This window comes from Mytilus galloprovincialis, chromosome 12, assembly GCF_965363235.1.
Source record: "Mytilus galloprovincialis chromosome 12, xbMytGall1.hap1.1, whole genome shotgun sequence".
Lineage (NCBI taxonomy): Eukaryota > Metazoa > Mollusca > Bivalvia > Mytilida > Mytilidae > Mytilus > Mytilus galloprovincialis.
The window spans coordinates 31,322,556-31,342,842 of NC_134849.1; the positions used below are offsets into that span (position 1 = coordinate 31,322,556).

General features: G+C 30.9%; 1 protein-coding gene and 1 long non-coding RNA gene across 2 annotated transcripts; both read left to right on the forward strand.

Annotated features, from left to right (window-relative positions):
• The first annotated feature begins 8,196 nt into the window (after positions 1–8,196).
• Positions 8,197–14,764, forward strand: LOC143055294 (uncharacterized). The gene is made up of 8 exons (XM_076228430.1): positions 8,197–8,308; positions 9,343–9,378; positions 9,627–9,703; positions 10,692–10,760; positions 12,463–12,556; positions 13,000–13,094; positions 13,689–13,796; positions 14,750–14,764. The coding sequence occupies exons 1-8, from the start codon at positions 8,284–8,286 to the stop codon at positions 14,762–14,764; spliced, it is 519 nt and encodes a 172-aa protein (XP_076084545.1). The 5' UTR covers positions 8,197–8,283.
• Positions 14,765–15,230: 466 nt separating this feature from the next.
• LOC143055486 (uncharacterized) lies at positions 15,231–17,685 on the forward strand. The gene is made up of 3 exons (XR_012972047.1): positions 15,231–15,426; positions 16,338–16,595; positions 17,554–17,685. It is a non-coding gene; the product is annotated as an uncharacterized LOC143055486 (long non-coding RNA).
• Positions 17,686–20,287: the final 2,602 nt, after the last annotated feature.

Sequence of the window (20,287 nt, forward strand, 5' to 3'; positions counted from 1 at the left end):
TTTTGTGTGTTTAAAATGATTAGTTAGAATGTGTTCTAACCAGGAACACCATATTTTTTTTTCATTTGATACGTAAATTATTAAACTTTTAAGTGTTCTTAGGGCAAGTTTTTCAAGGACGCTCATAAAAAGAGGACACATCTTACAATAATCGTTTTTTATGTTCTACTTAATTATATTCTGATCATAAGAAGACGTGATATTATACACCCAGCGTGTTGGTCAATAGTATGGTGTGTTTTCACAAGATGAGATTAGAAAGTACCTTTTCAATATTTTAAGTGCAATATAATACTGTTCCTCCTACTAGGTAATAAAACTATCTCCGCTCCATTTTAACACAGATAATTTTATTTTCTATGTGTATATGAAATAAAGAATACTTCTTTGCAAGCAGACGTTTTTGAAATGGAACTTATAATAGTAGTAAATTTATTTTTTCTGTTATGTATCTGCAACGGTTATGTGTTTGGTTCTAGTACACAAAGTTCTGTGGAGGTGGCCACAAAAAAGACGGAAATCTTTTGCTTACGGTCGGACATTAATCTTTTTAAAAGCGATATGCATGAGCTACTCAAAAGTGTAAATAATATCGAAAGAGAAATTTTATCACTTAAATGAGAAAATCAGTTTCTGACAAATTTACTTGAAAACATAAGGCGGCAATTTTCATGCGAAATCAACGAGTTATATGAATATAATATGGAGCATCAACGAGCATTGAATGATACTAACACGGACATTTATCACCTTAATGAAACTATAGAAGAACTTAGGAATGTTATCGATAAGTTAAAAGAGATAGAAAGACGTAGGACAGAAGAAAACATTACAGAATGTATTGACAAATCTGGTATGTTTCGATATATAATTGGCTCTAAATGTTTGACGTTTTTTTTAAATCGGGCCAAAAAATTACAAATTTTACATAGAAATAATTGTGATAATACTATTAAGACAAATATGTATTCTTTTGGCACTTCTTTTAAGATGTATGAAGCTATGCTATGACCCTTTAAATAAACATTATTTGTAATTGGTAAATTTTTGAAATAATTTTAATTGTTTTAGCATAATAAACCTTGGCCGCCATACACGATCAAAAATTTTATATTGATAAATTCTATATCAAAACTGGAATATTTTGGTAACAAAACATTTTGGATCTAAGTTGGCGGCCGATGTTTTTCTAAAGAAGAGGGGCGAAAGATACAATAAGACAGTCAATTGAAATTTATGGATAAAAAAACTGACAACGCCATAGCTAAAAACGAAAAAGACAAACAGACACATAATAGAACACAACACACAACATAGAAAACTGAAGACCAAGCAACAAGAACCCAACCAAAAACTCGGGGTAATCTCAGGTGCATCGGAAGGGTAAGCAAATCCTGCACCACATATGGAACCCGTCGTGTTGTACATGTCCGGTAAATAGTCTAATTTGGAAGGTCATATTCGTGAAAAAGGAAGTGGATTGTAGAGACCACATAAGGAAAATGTCCAATATTATCTGTAAAACGATTATTCCATAACGGTTAACCAAACTCGTGACGGGGACCGTTAAATTTACAAAGGGATGATTTCAACTTCAACATTTAGATCACTTTGTTAAATAGTTTTATATGAGCAGCAACCCTCTATCAAGGAAATCATGATGGACATACAAGCCCGGGAATACCGTATCAGTTGAAAGATATTCACTCTGTATGCAGGCGCTGGTGAAAAGATGCTACATAGAAAAGGAAATTCACAATTGGGAAGCTGGAATCATCTTTTTTTGTTGTAAGGTTTTGTTTTCAACCAACCCTCATTGTCAATTTCTAAATGTTAGTCACAATATGAGGCAGACTTTACTGTATCTGTAGTGCGATGGGATAAATGTGTTTAACATAGTCACCAAATTTTTATTTATTCATTGAGAGCACATCATTCTTTATAGAGGAAAGTAAAGTTAAAGGATATTGCTAACGTCTTATCTTTCTTCCTAAGAAGTCCCTGTATGAAATCAGCCTCATGATAACAAAGAAACAAGTCGACAAGATGAGGGGCACAATTAGTTCCCTTTGGAATGACGACAGTCTGTTGAAAACCAAGTCCTCCAAACGTAGCAAATATATTGTCAATCAAGAAATCAAGCATCTTGATAATGTCAGTTTCAGAGAACTTTTTGTTTGAATCAGAGTGTTTCTTTACAATGTAAGATTTATCCCTCCCTCAGACAAGACATTTGTTTCTACGTTGGTCATTCTTTTTAAAAAAAAAAACCAAAGCAATACCAACTATTTTAATTTGTCTTTTAGTTTAGAATTGATAATACAAGTCTAAAGAGCAAAAACGTTAAATGTTTTATACTATGCAAGATAAAAGAGTCTTGAATTGTATGTTCTCAAAACATCTTTGGAATTTTTAGTATCCACATCTGATTCATGCCACCTCTAGAATAGGCAGTTTCACAACAAGTTTGAAGCCCGACTTTGATTGCTGATAAAATAGCTGTTAATAATTTAGTAAGATGTTTCGTGGACACGTATTTTAGGTATCCAACACAGTGATGGAAGATCCTGTTCTTTATCTTCGGTTAAAATTCCAAAGGCACTAATATAGGTTGTACTTTGTAAATACGGCTGTTGCTCAAAACACGCCTCTTTTGGGGAGATCTTGAATATTCATAGAAAATTAATTTTGTTTACATACTGGTTCCCAGTTATGCTCTCTGTGTTCCATATCGCAGAGACAGAACTTGGGAATGTTACCAGTAAATAAACACGTGCATATTGTTTACATTGAAATCTGTGGTAACATTTCATTCGAGGTAGGGATAGTTAAGAAAATTAGGGTAAGTTTAAACTCTGAGAAGTTCAGGTCATATAAACGTTGAAAATATGCCGCACAGCCCTATATTTTGACCTTTGAAAATCATTGTGGTGCATATGAACTTTCAATTCTAGGATAAGATTTTTTTCAAAACTTCATAGTAAAAGTGGTACAGTATTAGCCGTTAAAGGAGTTCCTATGGGAAATTGCATTGTCAATATTTACAGAAATGCACCAGAACAGACCTATGATTATCCAAGATTTCCTCCTTTGTAAGTGTCGTGAGGGTATATTTTGAATTTCGTAGTGAATTTTCAATACCTTATTCATTTATCAAGCAGTTTATGGAATGAAATGTACACAACATTTGGGTCTTTAAAGATTAACGTAGCATAGGTATTGATAGACCCATCCGGCTTATTAATTCTGATTTGTATCAACGTCTTTACAGCCTTAATCCATGAAAGAGTATCTACGTCATCTATCTCCCGTTTAGCCTATTGCCTGGAATGAATCCATCAGTATTTTGTAATTTTATCTCCAATCAACTGATTTAGGCTCACGATATTTCGGACCTTTTGGATAACACATTTCACAGGAAAGTGATATTGACAATGTTTATGCCACCGGTAATAAGGTAACCAGACGGAATATATATGAATTGTGAACAAGCACAGGTTTAATCAGAAGGTTTAGACTTTAAAATAGCACAAAATGATCATATCTTAAAAAAGTATCCAAAATAGGTGTCCAGTGGAGAATATTATGATCTTTGATGGAAAGAAATGATTTACTTACGATTAAGACTTTTGTGTTAGACCCATTTACGAACCAAACTGTGATCTTTTAGCTGTTTTATGATAAAGTTTCAGATAAATTTTTTTGACACCAACGTTAGAGCCAGCAGGTCATTCTTATCTCACTATCTTTTACAAGCATCAATATGTCCTCATAAGAAATTCTAACATTTAAGTGCTTTTGATTTTTTAGAATGCGTATTTTTTGTTTTATTATAAAAATGAAAAGATAAGATATCATATAAGCAGATGCAATGCATTGTGTGATTGTAGTACCCTTTTAACGAGTGTTGAAGATGCCAAAGGAACATTCAAACTCACAAGTCGAAAATAAAACTGACAACGCCATATGGCGAAAACAAATTACAACAGTACACGACACACAATGAAGAAAATACTGCGCAATACGAACCCCACCCAAAACTTGGGGTTTTATCAGGTGCTACTTAAAATTTGCCTTAACTATCATGGTCATCCCCAGCTAGAAGACATATATTTACTCATCATAATTACACAACATAGAAAATCTAAAGACCGGGCAACACGAACTCCACCTCAAACTGAGTGTCATATCAGGTTCTCCTTGAGAAAAAAAAACTCAAATCTTAAGGGTACCCCCTACAAGGAGATATATTTTTACTTCATTTCAAGTATCGTTTAGAAAGTAAACTCGTGTATGAACTAGTGCGAGATAAGTTTTTTTTTAATGTTAAACCATTATACCTAAGTATATATATAAATCAGTAAGATCCAGTTTGTGATTTATAATTTATCATTTATAAATTGCAAAAAATAGAATGATAATGTGAAAGTTAATATAAAAAGACACCATATACTACTTCAACTTGTGTATACAGCGGAAAACACAACAGTAATACAATAGGATAAAGATAACCGTCATTGGCCCTCAGTTAATTTTAGAAACGATTTATCCTTGGTATCGTCTATCTACTCAAATAAAGGCAATAGTAGAAAACCGCTTTTCAAATTCAAAAATCAATTATGTTTCGGTCAAATAATTATCAAAGGTACCAGGATAATAATCTAGTAAGCCAGACTTGCGTTTCGTCTACATAAGACTCAACAAATTTATTTATTATTAATCTTATTTAACGATAAATGCTAGTTTTTAAATTTGAATCTCCTTGGAGTTCGGTATTATTTTAATTTTACTTTCAAAAGTAATCATGCTTTCAGTAACTGTGTGGATTCCGTTTTTATTGTTTATTTTTTTGTTTGTTATTAATAAAACAGGTTTTTTTTCAATAATCAAACATATCAAGGAGAAACAAGATTTTTCTAAATCGATGATTAATATTTTTTGTATTTGTTTTCTTTAAGGTGTATTATAGTGTGTAAGTTTTGTTTTGCTTAAGACACGAAGAACTTTAGTTTATTTCAATCTTTGATAGTATCTGTTAAAATCAATCACAACGTTATAAGATACGTTGCTATTCAAATATGTTTTACTATACATACGCTTTTATTGTAGACTTTATGTGTTGTAAACTTAAGTTTAGGTTGTACATAATTATACGTTTATTTTTACAGCTACATGGTATAATGAATATTATGTCATGTTTACCGAAGGATATAGATCATCAGCCACTACTTCACGTCTGTACATGTATTCTACACAGAATGGAACTGCGACAATATTTTCATTACACATGTTACATACCAATAGTAATGAATCGATTCAGTTGTCGAAGGGTGAAAATAAATTTGATCTTCCAAATTCTGTATTAACTAAAGATGGAAAAGAAAGAAAAGGTGTGTACGTACAAACCTCTATTCCAGTGGTGTTATATCCTATTACATGTCAAATTCACCCAGTAATCTCAACTAGAAGTCATCATCGTATCAAATGCAATGGTATATTAACGATTGATAAGAACAGTAAGTTTTTCTTGTAGTTGTGCTTAAAATAAACGATACAAATTGCTGCGTTCATTCAAATTTTTACTGAATTTAATATGCTTCTTACACATTCAATATACATATATTTATATGTAAGACTTAGATCGACGTCCGGTCTCTAATCGACGTCCGTTCCTCAAATCGACGTCCAAATGTGATATCACAATAAAATAACACTTTATGCTTATTTTAATCGACGTCCATAGTTTGGCTTCTTTATTATCGACATCCATTTTTTAGCTTCTCTAATCAACGCCCGTTTTGGATACATAATACAAAATTGACCAGAACCGAAAACAGCTGAAACCTTTAGACCTTTAAACGTATTATGCATGACTGATAGGATTTTTTTTTTTATTTTTAAAGTGTTTTTAAAAATTATAACCAACTAGACTAAATATGTAAACAGATTGTGATACCAATTTTTTTATTTTAGAAATAACCTAAAAAAAGGAGATGTTGTATGACATGAATAATGTAAACAATTCAAATTAGAAAATTAACGGTCTTATTTATAAAGAAAAATCGAAGAATAAATAGCACAGAGTAAACCATGGAAAACTACTGCAAAGAAAGTTGTAGGGATTAAACATGTGTGTGAGCACTTAACCTAAAAAGAGGTGTAACAGCAATACATAGAACCTCATGCCAATTTCCTGCATATATGTTTCACTCCAGGTTTAAAACTCGAAAATTGATGAAAAATATCTTACAGAGTTCGAATCAAAATACTAAAAAACAATTGGCTGTTCTTCTTTATTTTGTCTATTGTTGAAGATTGAATAATGCCCTCTAGATGTCGTTTTGGGTTTTTTTGTCGTAAGGTTGCTTTCTCCTTGACATACACTTACATGCATTTCATTTATTATTTGAATAGGAATGACATACTACTATGTAGATCGATTCAATTAACTGTTTATCATAATAAATTTTGATAATCATGATACCTATTTCGGGTTGAAAAAAGTCTATATGAAAAGTATGTGTAAATGTTTGAACCCTTCAAAATATGTACAGGTATAAGTATAAGTCCAGTAATTATTATTTGTTTATATTGGACATCGGTTAAAGACGACTACAATCGATCGGGCGTAGTTTTGTCAATGCATGCCGTAACACACATTGGACGTCGATAAGAGTATCAAAATATTGGACGTTGATTATAGAAACGGCCGTGGATTTGAAGAACGGACGTTAATTAGAGGCCAGACGTCGATCTGAGTGTACCTTAATTATATACATTCAAGATCAGATGGATCGTTTCAGTTTTTTGTCTCAAGCACAAGTATCAACATTACAATTGCAATAACAATGACTAGTGTTAATTCATATATACTCAATCATTATGCATGTATGGATCATCTTCAACTTAATTCAATTTAAAAATATTTATTTATAGTGGATTGGGAAACAATGTTTGCAACTTATTTTAATCCCTTTTCACTTTGCGGGTGCAAGTTCATATTTAATTAGCATCTTTAACCCCTTCTAATACATAACGTGCCGAAAAGATTTGAAATACAAAACAAAAATAATTTATGCATCACAAAACAATAATCGATGGTTGCAAAAACGGACCTATTGAATTTCTTTGGCAATATTGTTACTCTGAATTGAGGAAGGGATTAAATATGGAGCATTAATAGAATTTTTCGCATTACCGATATTTGACTCGGTAATATACAGTTTCGACAAGTTAAATACTCTGTGGTAGGACATCCTGGTATTCGTTATCCAGGAGCAACACAAAGAGCAAAAATCAAGATTTCAATCGGAATAAATGTGGTGAAAAATTAACTGTTTTGAGTTTTCCAGACACGACAAAAACATCAGAGAACAGGAAATTACCCCCCCCCCCCCTAAATTTACGAGATTATATGTATAATATTGATTCTTATGGCTGCTGTTACTTGAATGGTTACAAAGATATCATTTCACATGATAGGTAACGTGTCGATAATTTAAATAATGCGGAGTCAAAAGTCTGTAATATCTATAATGTATTGTTCGGGATCGACGTTACAGTTCAACATCTTTTGCATTCATAGTTATTTCTTAGCAGAGCTGAAAGTATAAATCTGGCCGTTTCTTCTCTTTTTTGCGTGAGATCACATTTTTTTTATACGGTAACGTGTAATTGTTCACCTCTTTAACAATTGTTTATGAAATGCCGTCTCCCGTAATTTAGAAGACTAGATTATTTGAAATAAAAAAAAAATCACACTTTTCATATAAAAACTAGGCAAAATGCACATATAAAGCAAGCAAAGAACGGACATCAGTTAGAACCTAGAAAACACATTTGATAAACTTATAAAAGTTTGGTGAGATCATTAATATTAAAGTTAAAAAAAAAAACCGAAAAAAAACCGAGCTTTTGGCAGAGTTTTCTGGATATATATATATATATATATGCATTAAATTGATGTTTCCGCTTTTCTTAGTTATTGAAAGTGATTTGATGAGAGACACTGACTGGGAAGAAACGCAGCGAAAACTACCATAAAAATATCAGCAATAGTCCTCTCTCTAAAAGAAATTCAAATTTTTACCGTAGCTCCTGTATCCAAATAAGTAACGAATGTTATCTAATAAACGAAATCATTTCAATGAATCACTATAGAAAGGGCATATCATTGACATTTGACCCTGCATTGCCCTATGTCGTGAGAAATCACAATATGTTCAGATAAAGCAGATATTATCTTTATTCAAATACGAGGCTTTCACGGACAAGATATAATTCATGAAGGAATATTTAATTCTTAAATGTAAGTATTTTTTTCATTTGTTATCTTTCTGCTTACTTCAATAAATGATTTGACAATATGCAGCTCCAATTATCCTTAAACATCTGTATGGACACTTTAATGTGATTAATAGAATAATCATCAAGATATCTATTTCTTAATTGTTTTATGTTGCTACCTCATAGAATTTTCTAGTCATACATGTTATATATCTCATAGGTTATGACTTCATTCGGTTTAACAAAGTTAGTCGATCTACTGTTTGGGAAACGTCCGTTAACTAAATAGGCTACTGGTCCGTTGAAGGTAATTTTGAAAACAATGCACATGTTTTCGTAGAAAATATAAAAATGATCGTTTTTAAATAATTATTTAGAAACAATCAAAGATCTTCAAGACATTTCAACCCATATTTTATAAATTACGTAAAGTATTATGACTTGACTACAACGTCTTTTGTCGTTTATGACTAGAGTCAGGAATATACAGAATATGGCGACAATGAACTCTTTTCAGACCTCAGCTCCTTTTTCTTTCAGTCTTAATCGATAGATTAACAAAATATAAATAACGATATACACAATACACATAAGTAAAGATTCTTAAAACCGTCGGTTTTTGTACTTTATTGAATGTTTTTCTACTGCCATTAGCAGTCAGGGAAAGAAAGATTTTGTGAATGTTCAAAAACAGCATATATAGGATAAAAAAAAAGCGTTTTAGTATTGTTTTTATCTCTGGATAAGCGAATTGAAATTTATCCCATAATCAATTATAACATTTTTTAATAAGTATAGCAGCTATGTCTATGAACAGATCAAAGAACGATTCCTAGAAGTGACGGCATTATAAATTAATGGTCTTAATATTATTTTGTTTCTGTTGTTCTATATATGATATATATCTTATAGAAACCATTTTTAAAAAAAAAAAAAGATAGTTCTGATCGCGATAAACATTTGTCAAGTTTGATTTTCCATATGTTCTATTTACTTTATCTGCCAGCGATGTCACCGTTATCTGACCTTATAGTATTTTGCTCTCTTTCATTATAGTAGTGCTCCTGTTTTTGGATATATCGTCTGTGAAAGGTAAGATTATGTCTTTGATTACATTGTAGTTAATTGTTCAATTTTCATTTTTATTTTAATGCAGTTAATTTCATATTATCAAATTAAGCGCTGGTAATCTTCAAATTAACGTTAATGAGTGTGACAGTAACCAAACAACAATAAACACTCTGAATTCAATGCTACTAAGGTTTTTTAAGAAATGTTCAAAAATTGTAAGATTGTTTTACCATGAAATGTATTTTTTTAATGAAAACTATTTCTTACAGGTTTACGATGTTTTAGTTGCTATGACATTATACATCCCAGATTTTGTGATAGAATTGATACATGCAGTCATGATGAGGTAATATAAACAATCTACGCGAACAATGACTTACTTTGTAGATTATTCTTATTAATTTCATTATTGAAAATGTAACTTTTCATTTTAATCTCATTTTAATTTTGTTTTGTCATTGTGTAACATAGATGTTGCTAGAACTATATAAATATATCTTTAAGCAATACAAAATTTGGAATGATTGCCGATGAGGAAAGTACCCACCATTGACCAACTAACGTAGATTTAAGCACATGTGTAAGACTGCTTTCTAGCTGAGAAATGATTAATTACATAGGAAATACTGTACCATGTCTCTATTTTGAGATAAAATCAACGTTGATAATCCATTGGGTTTTCTTCATTTTGTCAATATATCAAGTTAAATCATAGAAAACTGCTCACGCTCACAAACAAATTGGGCATGAATTATGTTGTTTATATTTTTTGCCGATCATATCTTCCCAACAAATCAGGCGCTGGTAGTTTGAATAAAAAATTTCATTTGTTTTATACTATACTACTTAGTTTGTTAGTCATATCATTATGACTAAATGTATGAAAGCAGATGTTGAGTTCAGTGGATCAAGACTGCAATCAAATAACACAAAACAAGCAAATGTTAGATATTAGAAGATGTGGTATCAGTGCCGATGAGACAACTCTCTCTCCAAGTCACAGTTTGAAAAAGTAAACCATCATAGGTTAAAGATGACATATATTCCATCTAAAATTTGCAATTTTCATTTTGTTTAGTCAATCTATAATAACTAAGCTGCCCTCAAATGTCTGTAGAGATTATGTTGCTCAGTCTTCCGTTTTCTATGTTATGTTTTGTGTTCTTATATATGTATTTTTGTGCTTTCTCTGTCTACCATTACATTGCCCGTTACTTTGTGACTCTTGAGTATGAATGTCCCTTTGGTACTTTTCTCCTCTCCTGGTACATTTTGGGTTATTATTGGACAGTCTGATTACTGCACATATCATAAAATGGTCTCCTTTTTTGTAGGTCTGTGGAATCGACAAGATTATCAAACCACACGAAACTACTTTCAACATTGGTTGTGTAAAAGCTTCTGTAAGTTAGTACTGGTCATTCATATATCTAAAAAATGATATTATGGAGGAAAAAAAATACAAATCAAACAAACTGTACAGCCTTCAGCAATGATAAAAACCCATATATCACATACAAAAATATAAACAGATTTATTATTGATTTGAAATTTGTCAAAAGATTTCCCAAAAGCAAAACATTACAAATGACTGATTGTGAATAATTTATTTAAACTTTGTAAATTGCAGTTTCCTAACATGTTATGCTTCGTTCAATTTTAAGTAATTTGTCAAAGTGTTTTCAGTAAAAGTTTATGCATATAAGTTCAATTTTGTTTTTGAACTTTTTCATTTTTTTCTTTTCAACTATCTATTGTGGTCTTATTCATATGTTGAAATTGCATTAGCTCAATATTCAATTACAGCAAGTTTTTGGTTTTATTGACTTTTGAATACTGATATTCACTGAGGTCAAGGGCCGAAGTGAATGTCAATTTTTCAAAGGTCTATATTTAAACCACATTTTAATTGTATTATTACATGTTCCTAGAGAAGACATTGCACGTAATGACAATTATTTACCTTAACCAATAGTACATCAAACAATTACCGCAACGTTAAAACTGAAGGCACGTCACGTTTAACGCGATGAATATCCTCATCTACATGTGCATCGACATTTTTACCATAACGTTAAGATTTGGGGAATGTACGTCTTTCACGGTGAATAGGCTATTTTAATAAAAACTCAAATCATATAGAAATAAAATTTAAAATGGAGAATGTGTCAAAGAGAAAAACAACCCGACCAAATAAAAAACTACAGCAGAGGGTCACCAACATGTCTTCAATGTAGCGAGAAATTCCCGCACCCGGAGGCGTCCTTCAGCTGGCCCCTAAACAAATATATACTAGTCCAGTGATAATGAACGCCATACTAATTTCCAAATTGGACACAAGAAACAAAAATTAAAAAAAATACAAGACTAACAAAGGCCAGAGGCTTTTGACTTGGGACAGGCGCAAAAATGCGGCGGGGTTAAACATGAAATGCCTATTTAAATAATACCAAATGGCATAAATGTATTTATGTATTAAGAACTCTTTCACTTTAAAATAAATGATATCATAACGAAAGAAATAATATTGTTTGTGCTTTAATATGTCGACTCGTAATTTATCTAGGATTGTAAATCAAATTAGGCATTGCATTATTTTTTGAATTTTTTTTATAATTCAGTTACATTATAGATTTATATTTGTACTAGAAATGTAGTCATAAAATGATAAACACCTATTCTATTTTTGTATATAACATCATTTTGGAACCGACAGTTAATGAACTGGTATGATCATATTTTAAATCATTTATTGTTGATACTGTTCAACAATCTGGCTATTGCTACAGTTTGTTGACACAAAAAGCAGTTATTAATCTAATTTCTAAAACTAATCATTTGATTGAGACTATCATGTAAATAATTCAGAAGACCAAAATTTACAAAAAAATAAGACTAGGCAAGTTATTTCTGAACTTATGATTTATTAATGAATAGTACTTAGCTTTTGCTCATCAATTTTGTGTTCATGAAGTGTCCATGTTGAACACGTACATACACTTAATTCAGTAGACACTATTGGATAATGGAGGCTCTTTTGGAGAGACTGTCTTTAGAATGCATTTTTGAATGTTTTAGAAATAATACTTTCCTTTTTCTTTACAGACATGCTCTACGAAAAGAACCTTATCAGATGTTGAGGCATGTCATACTTGTTGTAATACAGATCTCTGTAATGTTAATGGATGCGGGGAACATGGTATAAAACAAATCAATGCTTAAAATTACAATCAATATTTCGAAACTACATTGCAAATTTTAAAGTCATACGAATCACATAATTGTTATCATTTGGAATTAATACAGTCATATTCACTCAACCAAGTGTTATTTAAACGTGTGCCTTATATTTGTCAAATGTTGTTTAATTGGTTTTTTTATGTTTTCAATGCGTGTCCATTTATATAATATACCTTGCCATAATAGTTGCCACATGGTTAAGAGTGTAATAAATTTTCTTTCAGAATCAAATATCAATTTTAACACCTTTCGTAACCTTATTTCATCACGGTTTTTCTGTCATGGGTTAGGTCGCGTCATTTGAAAATAAGTTTTTTTTATCAGATACGAGAAACACTGCTGAATGCAAATATACTCCGATTTAAACATCTTTTCTCAATCAATAATCTACTTCCATTACAGGATTTGGATCACAACATGGGAAAGTCTGTTTTAATTGTCAGGGTATTACTGATATCAACAAATGTAAACACGTGGCGTTCTGTGAAGAGAACGAGGTTGAGTACAGCTTAACGCAATACTAATAATTTTCAAATTATTCTCAAGTTTGTTTTCACTTTAGATTCTTTTAGCTATGTGCATATAAACAGTAACAACACTCTCTATAGATTAACATATGCTATATTTTAATAAAAGTTAAATAATAAATGTTGTCGCAATTTATTCATGTTAAAAGCCAGAATTGGTATATTCAACGTACTCATACAGATACGGAACAGAAAGGAGACATAAACTCATCATAGATACGAGGATTAATATTTATATTTGCGCGAGATGCGCGTTTTGTTTACAGAAGTCTCATCAGTGACGCTCCAATCCAACAAAGTTCAAAAGAGAGCATTGAGGACCAAACATTCCTAAATGTTTGCCAAATACAGCATATACAGCTAAATTTCTACTTTTTACGGAAGATGAAATAAAACCTAAAACCACTAACTCATGGTTTGTAGATTATAGCTTGGTTTTAATCCTTTATATAAACACTCGGGGGGAAAGCTGTGACGTATTAAAGCAATACATATTATAAAAAAAATCTGACAAACATGCAAACTGAGTGGAATTACTTATTGATTTTATATAATGATTATTAGGTTTGCTTCATCGATAGACAAAGGATAGCGGCTGAGTCGTATTATACCTTGGGATGTAGAAACCGACATGTATGTAATAAGTATTTATATAATTATTTTACATGTTATGTAATTCATTCAATCATGTGTTTGCTCTATGCACATCTTCACTTTTCATATAATGCAAATTTAAGCCTGAAGATGATGGTTTCATGCCTTTTTTGCGACTATGTACATATGCTTCACAGAGAAACGGGGACAAAATCAATTTGCCTTCTACAATGAAATTATTCAAAAAAATATATTTAACTGGTTACGCAGAAATCATTTAAGTTTACAACATTTAGTGCAATGTCGTATTTTTGAAAAAAAAGTTTGAAAAATAGCATACATTCTCAGGCGAATACACACTATTTGTACTGTAGGGCTTTTTTATGACGATAACAGTTCCTAGTATTTTTTTTATTGTATTGACTATATACAAGACTGTCTTGTTTATCGATCGACGGTTACCTCATTGAAAGTTGAGGGAAAACCTTTCATAAATATCAAAGACAAGAAAAAATCAATATTACAAAAGTTCGGTCTAAAGGTATAAACATGTCGGAAAGTGGAACTGACCAAAAGTTCAATTTGAAAAAATACAATTATTTCGTAATTCCAGTATGAATACCGAATTGTAACCTATATATGCAAATTTCTATGTCATTTGGTTCTGTTGATTAATTGTCTGATGGCAATCATACTACATTCCTTTGTTCAATATAGACAGATCTCGTTGACTAGTTGTGGCTCGAATATTTGCCCTACGGATGAAAGAAAGATATTCATAATTTGTTAGATAAAATAAATTAAAAAAAAAAACACTTAAAAAACCTAAATTATACTAGTGCAAAATCTACCGCTAATTTCATTATTATTTCATCTTATTATTTTATGTGATTGTAATTTTGATATATATATCCATAAGAATGATTCTCAAAGATTTCATATTAACATCTTATTATTTTATCGGGATTACATGCTTGTGATTTTGATATATATATCCATATGTTACTAATAAACTTTGAATAATTTCTTAGAGTTGCACAAACTAAGCAGAATTCATGTTTGTCCCGCTCTAAACAACATGCATACAAATGTTATATAATAGACGGTAGGAACATGTGTATACTGTTTGAAACTGGGAGATCGATGTGAACAATTACTAAAGCCCTCTCTCACATATAATAATGGTTCTCAGATAATTTGATATCCATCTTGGCGAATAATATATCCAATCGAGTATTGGTTTCTTCTCAAAAAACCTTAAACCCTTTAAAGTTATAAACAACACATGACAGGTAATACAGATGTGACTACATTGAGTGGTATGTCTTCCTTCTAACGAATGCATTGTAGACTTACACGTTAAATTCTCAAATCAGCTTGTCGGTATTGTTATGAGAATAATGCATATATATCTCTAACTATGAAATTAGTAACTATTTTTCAGATACATTTTGTATTCTTGCAACTAAACATTGAAAAGTCACCTACATTTATATATGTATTTAGGTATGCCAACCAGACACTGGAATTGGATCCATATTTGGTAGAAGTGCAGAACATAAGATAATATCAAGATCGTTGCAGTGTACCAGATGCTGTGACAATAATCTATGTAACGACCACTGTGGCAATACTACTGATCATAGTCAAACAACTCAAAATAATTTAATACAAACGCGTGTAACCAACACAACCACCACAACGACAGGTAAACATTTTTGTATGCATAATTTAGACCTACTAAGTTGCTTAATTACAGATACAAACAAACTTCGTAGTGGAATTTTTAACTACCTCCAGTATTTATCGATATTTATATTATCGAAACAAATCTAAAACAGCGAGTATTAACAATCGTTTAAGATTTTTTACACTCTGGTAAGAGCGCCTTGCGTATGTCGCACACAATATAAGACTTCCATCTTTAATTAGTTTTGTAAATTTAGATATTACCATTTTGTAAAGTGCAAAAAATAGACTACACATTTAATGCAGATGTATGTTTTCAAGTAGAATTAAAGGTAAAGCTGTGCTTTAATTATGATATATATAATTTTGACGAGCTACTTTTTCTGTGGTAAGAGTTTTCAAAACTATTAGGCACGCCATTCCAGTTCTCAGTCAAATAAATGCAACTTAATGAAGTAAAAGCAACTTATAATTGGATCAGTTTAGACATAAATAAACTGTTTTCCGATGGTTTTGTCGTCTATTAACTATAAAACACTTACTTTATTTCCTAAACCGCGTGTAGAGCTTGTTTTATACTTTTTGTCGCAATTTCTTACCCTAGTCACACAATATCTAACCATAAACTGTCAAACGATATTAAATAGTTTTATATCATTATATATGTACATGTATTAATATATTTATATACATTAAACCATAAACTGTCAAACAATATCAAATAGTTTTATATCATTATACATGTATCGATATATTTATATACTCTGAAATTAAAATTTGGTAATAGGAAATTAGTGTATGTAGTGTCATATATGACACCGTCATATTTTGCATGTTGAAAACAGGTAATAACATAGTGTGTTGAACTTTAATTTGGAATAACACAATGTATGTATACTTTGTACTGTTACATTATTGTGTTAATTCTAGGACGCCCTACAGAAACTACAACCGAAGTTTGCCATGATCATTCAAACTGTGACTACTTAGTTCAACATCTTGGCATATGCAATGACTCATATGGACTTCAGATGTGTCCTGTTGCGTGTGGAAAATGTATCATTCCAACAACATACAGCTGTATTGACACTGATACAGAATGTTCTTATTTACGGGATATATATAACATTTGTGCTTTGCCAGACACTGCTAGGAAGACTGGTTGCTTGAAAACATGCAATTACTGTGGTAATAATATCTTCTTTTTAATGTTTTTATTGTCTTTAACTTTTATGTAGGGACACACTCATCAAGAATAGTGTCTTGTAAACACATTGGTGATTCATGAAATGTAAATATGAACTTCTTTTTCTATACTGCAACATGATAAATCATGTTTATATGTTGTAATGTATAAAAGAAGATGATTTACATTTTACTCGAAATGTGTTGACTGAAACCGGTTAACTCACGGTTAATTAATATAGTTTTATAATGCAGTAAGCTTAATCTGTTCAGTCTCATTCATGAGTTTCAATAATTTCAGGTATTATTCATTATACATTATGCAGGTAACAAAGAGGAGATGATTACTATCATACTGTTGATTAACAAATTATTTTAGTGTCTGAACAAACTTATTTCATTGCAGTGTAAATGTTTGATATGTGATTCAAAGACTAATTCAAAGCTTTAAAAGTGTTCATGTTATTTTATTTAGGCCTAAAAGACAAATTGGTGTTTCGTTTATATTATATTAAAGAGGTTCGCTACTCAGTGTCAAAATAACAAGCTTTTCATGCACTAGAATATATTGATAGGGGATTATCAAAGGGACCAAAAGAGCATAACAAGATTTTTAAAGACTTTTGCAGATGGCTTAAAATTATACATGTAATAGATTTGTAAAAAGAAAATGGGGGTCAATGGGCAAATTTGTTCCAAGGCATTCAAATGGATGAAACCAGAGGATTCCTAAAATCTGACAAAAAAAAATCCAAAACATGACAAGCGAACAACCTTAAGTAAGGTTTGTCAGTTTTGAATCGTTTGTATCAAACGTATTACGCGTATAGCGTAGCCTTTACATTTGTGCGAAGAAATCTTAGCACAGCCAATCAAAAATGTGACAATTCCAGTCAATATTCAATGAGTTCTAAAACTCATTTTTCCTTAATTTATAACTATAATTATGCTATTGGTATAGACTATGACCTGTGTAGAGACAACCACCCTTGTAAGAATGGAGGAATATGTAACAAAACAGATGATTGGTTTACCTGCCATTGTAATTCTAGCTACGGAGGTGAATTGTGCAACGAGAGGATACAAACAGGTATACTATTGATATAAATAGGTTGCAGATTTATAGGTAATCTTTTCATTTTCAAGCTTCAAAATTCTTATCATCGTAAAATATTCACTTCATTACTTAACATTGCAAATTGTGTATTCTGTTTGACGTTAAATGCTATAGTGTATAACAAATTTGCACGTGAACATGGTGAAATGCAAATACAAAAAACAAAATAAAAACTGATAATCATCTTATTGCATTTGAGATATATAATAGTTACTCTTGAAAAAATGTGGATCAAGAAGGATTCTGGGTTTGCAAAAACTCCGTTCTTGTCCTACGAATCTGCGTTTTAATTCTTTCAGACACACGGGGATTCAAAATTAATGTTTCCCGTATTACTACATGGGGTAGTCTGTAATAAATAGATAATAAAAATATCTAGGCAGATTTTTATTAACTCTCTATTCTCACACATAGAAGACGTTTGAATAAATTTCTAAATTCTGAAAATGCAGAAGCGAATGATACCAAAGGAGTAATCACGAAAAAGATAAGGAATAGGCAAACAACTATCAACAAAACACTACATTTTAACTAAAGATTGAGGGACACATAAATCACAAAAACTCGGGATGATATGACGTACTCCGGCCATGGTATATATTCTGCTCTACTTAAGGCATCCGTCATAATAAATACAATATTTATAGAGCGCATTATATAACAACAACAATTACTCTAAGCGCTTCACATTTAAAAATAAATAAAATACAAAAATACATAAAACATAAACTACAAAGCACTTACTCAAAATAATCAAACAAACATATACGTCATCATGATAATAGCATGTGAAAATGAGTAATTAGTCTTATTCCATGAATTAACTATCACAAAAAACGGTCAAGCAAATCATGATGACGTTCGTAAATCTTTTGAAAGGATAAATTATGTCTGTTTGGTTTTTTTCACACATTGTTCATGATATTGTCAATATAATGGAATAATATTTGACTGTCATAAAAGTAAAATGTTAAATCATACATTTTCTACATATCAAAATGAGTTTACCAAGTCAGGAATACATTGACAGTTGTTATCCCTTCGATCACCAGCCCAGTAGTCAGCACTTTTTGTGCTGACATGAATTATCATTGATATGGTTATATTGATAAATTAACTGTTTACAAAATTTTGAATTTTTGAAAAACTAAGGCTTTTCTACCGCAGGCATAGATTACCTTAGCTGTATTGGCATAACTTTTAGGAATTTTGGTCCTTAATGCTCTTCAACTTCGTACTTTATTTGGCCTTTTTAACTTTTTTGGATTCGAGCGTCACTAATGAGTCTTTTGTAGACGAAACGCGCGTCTGGCGTATATACAAAATTTAGTCCTGGTATCTATGATGAGTTTATTTGATGTGCTTGAGATTTTGGTATGCTATTTGATTACGGACTTTAGGTTTTGAATTTTCGTCATAATTCGGTATTTTCGATATTTTCACCTTTTTCAACTTAACCACTAGTATATTGTTTCAATAGCTTCCTTATAAGCAGTAATTGTCTATCAATTAAATCATGTTAGGAAAAGCTCTTCAATATCGTATCAGCTATAGACGTATGCTTCTTCAGGTCCATACATGTTAAATGCGCTGCTGAAATTCCGCTACATATGAATGGAAAATTCAAATTTAGAAAAAAAAGAATGCAATTTTTGGAAATTTTTAAAATTTGAATAGGTACATTGAACATTGTCACCACACGTCAAATTATGATGTGAGAGAATATCATCCTTTAGCGGAACGTTAAGTTAAAGGAAATTGATAGACAGTTGCATTCTTTCTGAAAAGTTATTTCATTAAAACTGTTAATATATACATAAATGAAAACGTAATTAAAAGGAAAACAGTTGATTTTCATAGAATTTGCAATCATCTGAATTCCTGTTTTTATTGCTACTACATATTAATTAAATTAAAAAAGAAGATTATGTGCACCGTTTGGCATACTCAATAATCTGACGTTGTTGTAATGGTACTAATCTCATTTGGGTAAAGTGAATGGCGATTCATTGCTTTAATTTTGATTCAAATTTCAAAGGATATGACAACAAACATGGGATTATGTAGTAGAGAATTGATAAGAAGTAGTGGATTCAAAAACGATAATCAACTCGCGACTTAGAAGAGAATTGATAAGAAGTAGTGGATTCGAAAACGATAATCAACTCGCGACTTAGTCAATTCTCTAGCTTAACCCATTTCTAGTAAAACGACTATGTGTTTCATGATCTGACAATGAATCAACTGAATTTCATGAAAATAATTTCGTATTTTGTCTTTTTTATTGTCTAATAGCTGGAACTGACTAGATCCACACGGTTCACTTTTATATTTAACTTAATATAAGTTCAATTTAACTTAAATGTGTAGTTATCTTCCCTTTTTATTACCAGATTTTGTATTTGTAAATGATTATTTCATTCAAGTTAAATCATTACAAACAATATATGTTGATATTAGTTGGTATTTATAATTCATTCAAAAAGACATATAACTAATGTATGGATCTTTTAAAATCTTTTTTGAAAAGTTAAATTTTTTTAATTACCAACATTTAGAAACCTTTTTACATATGGCG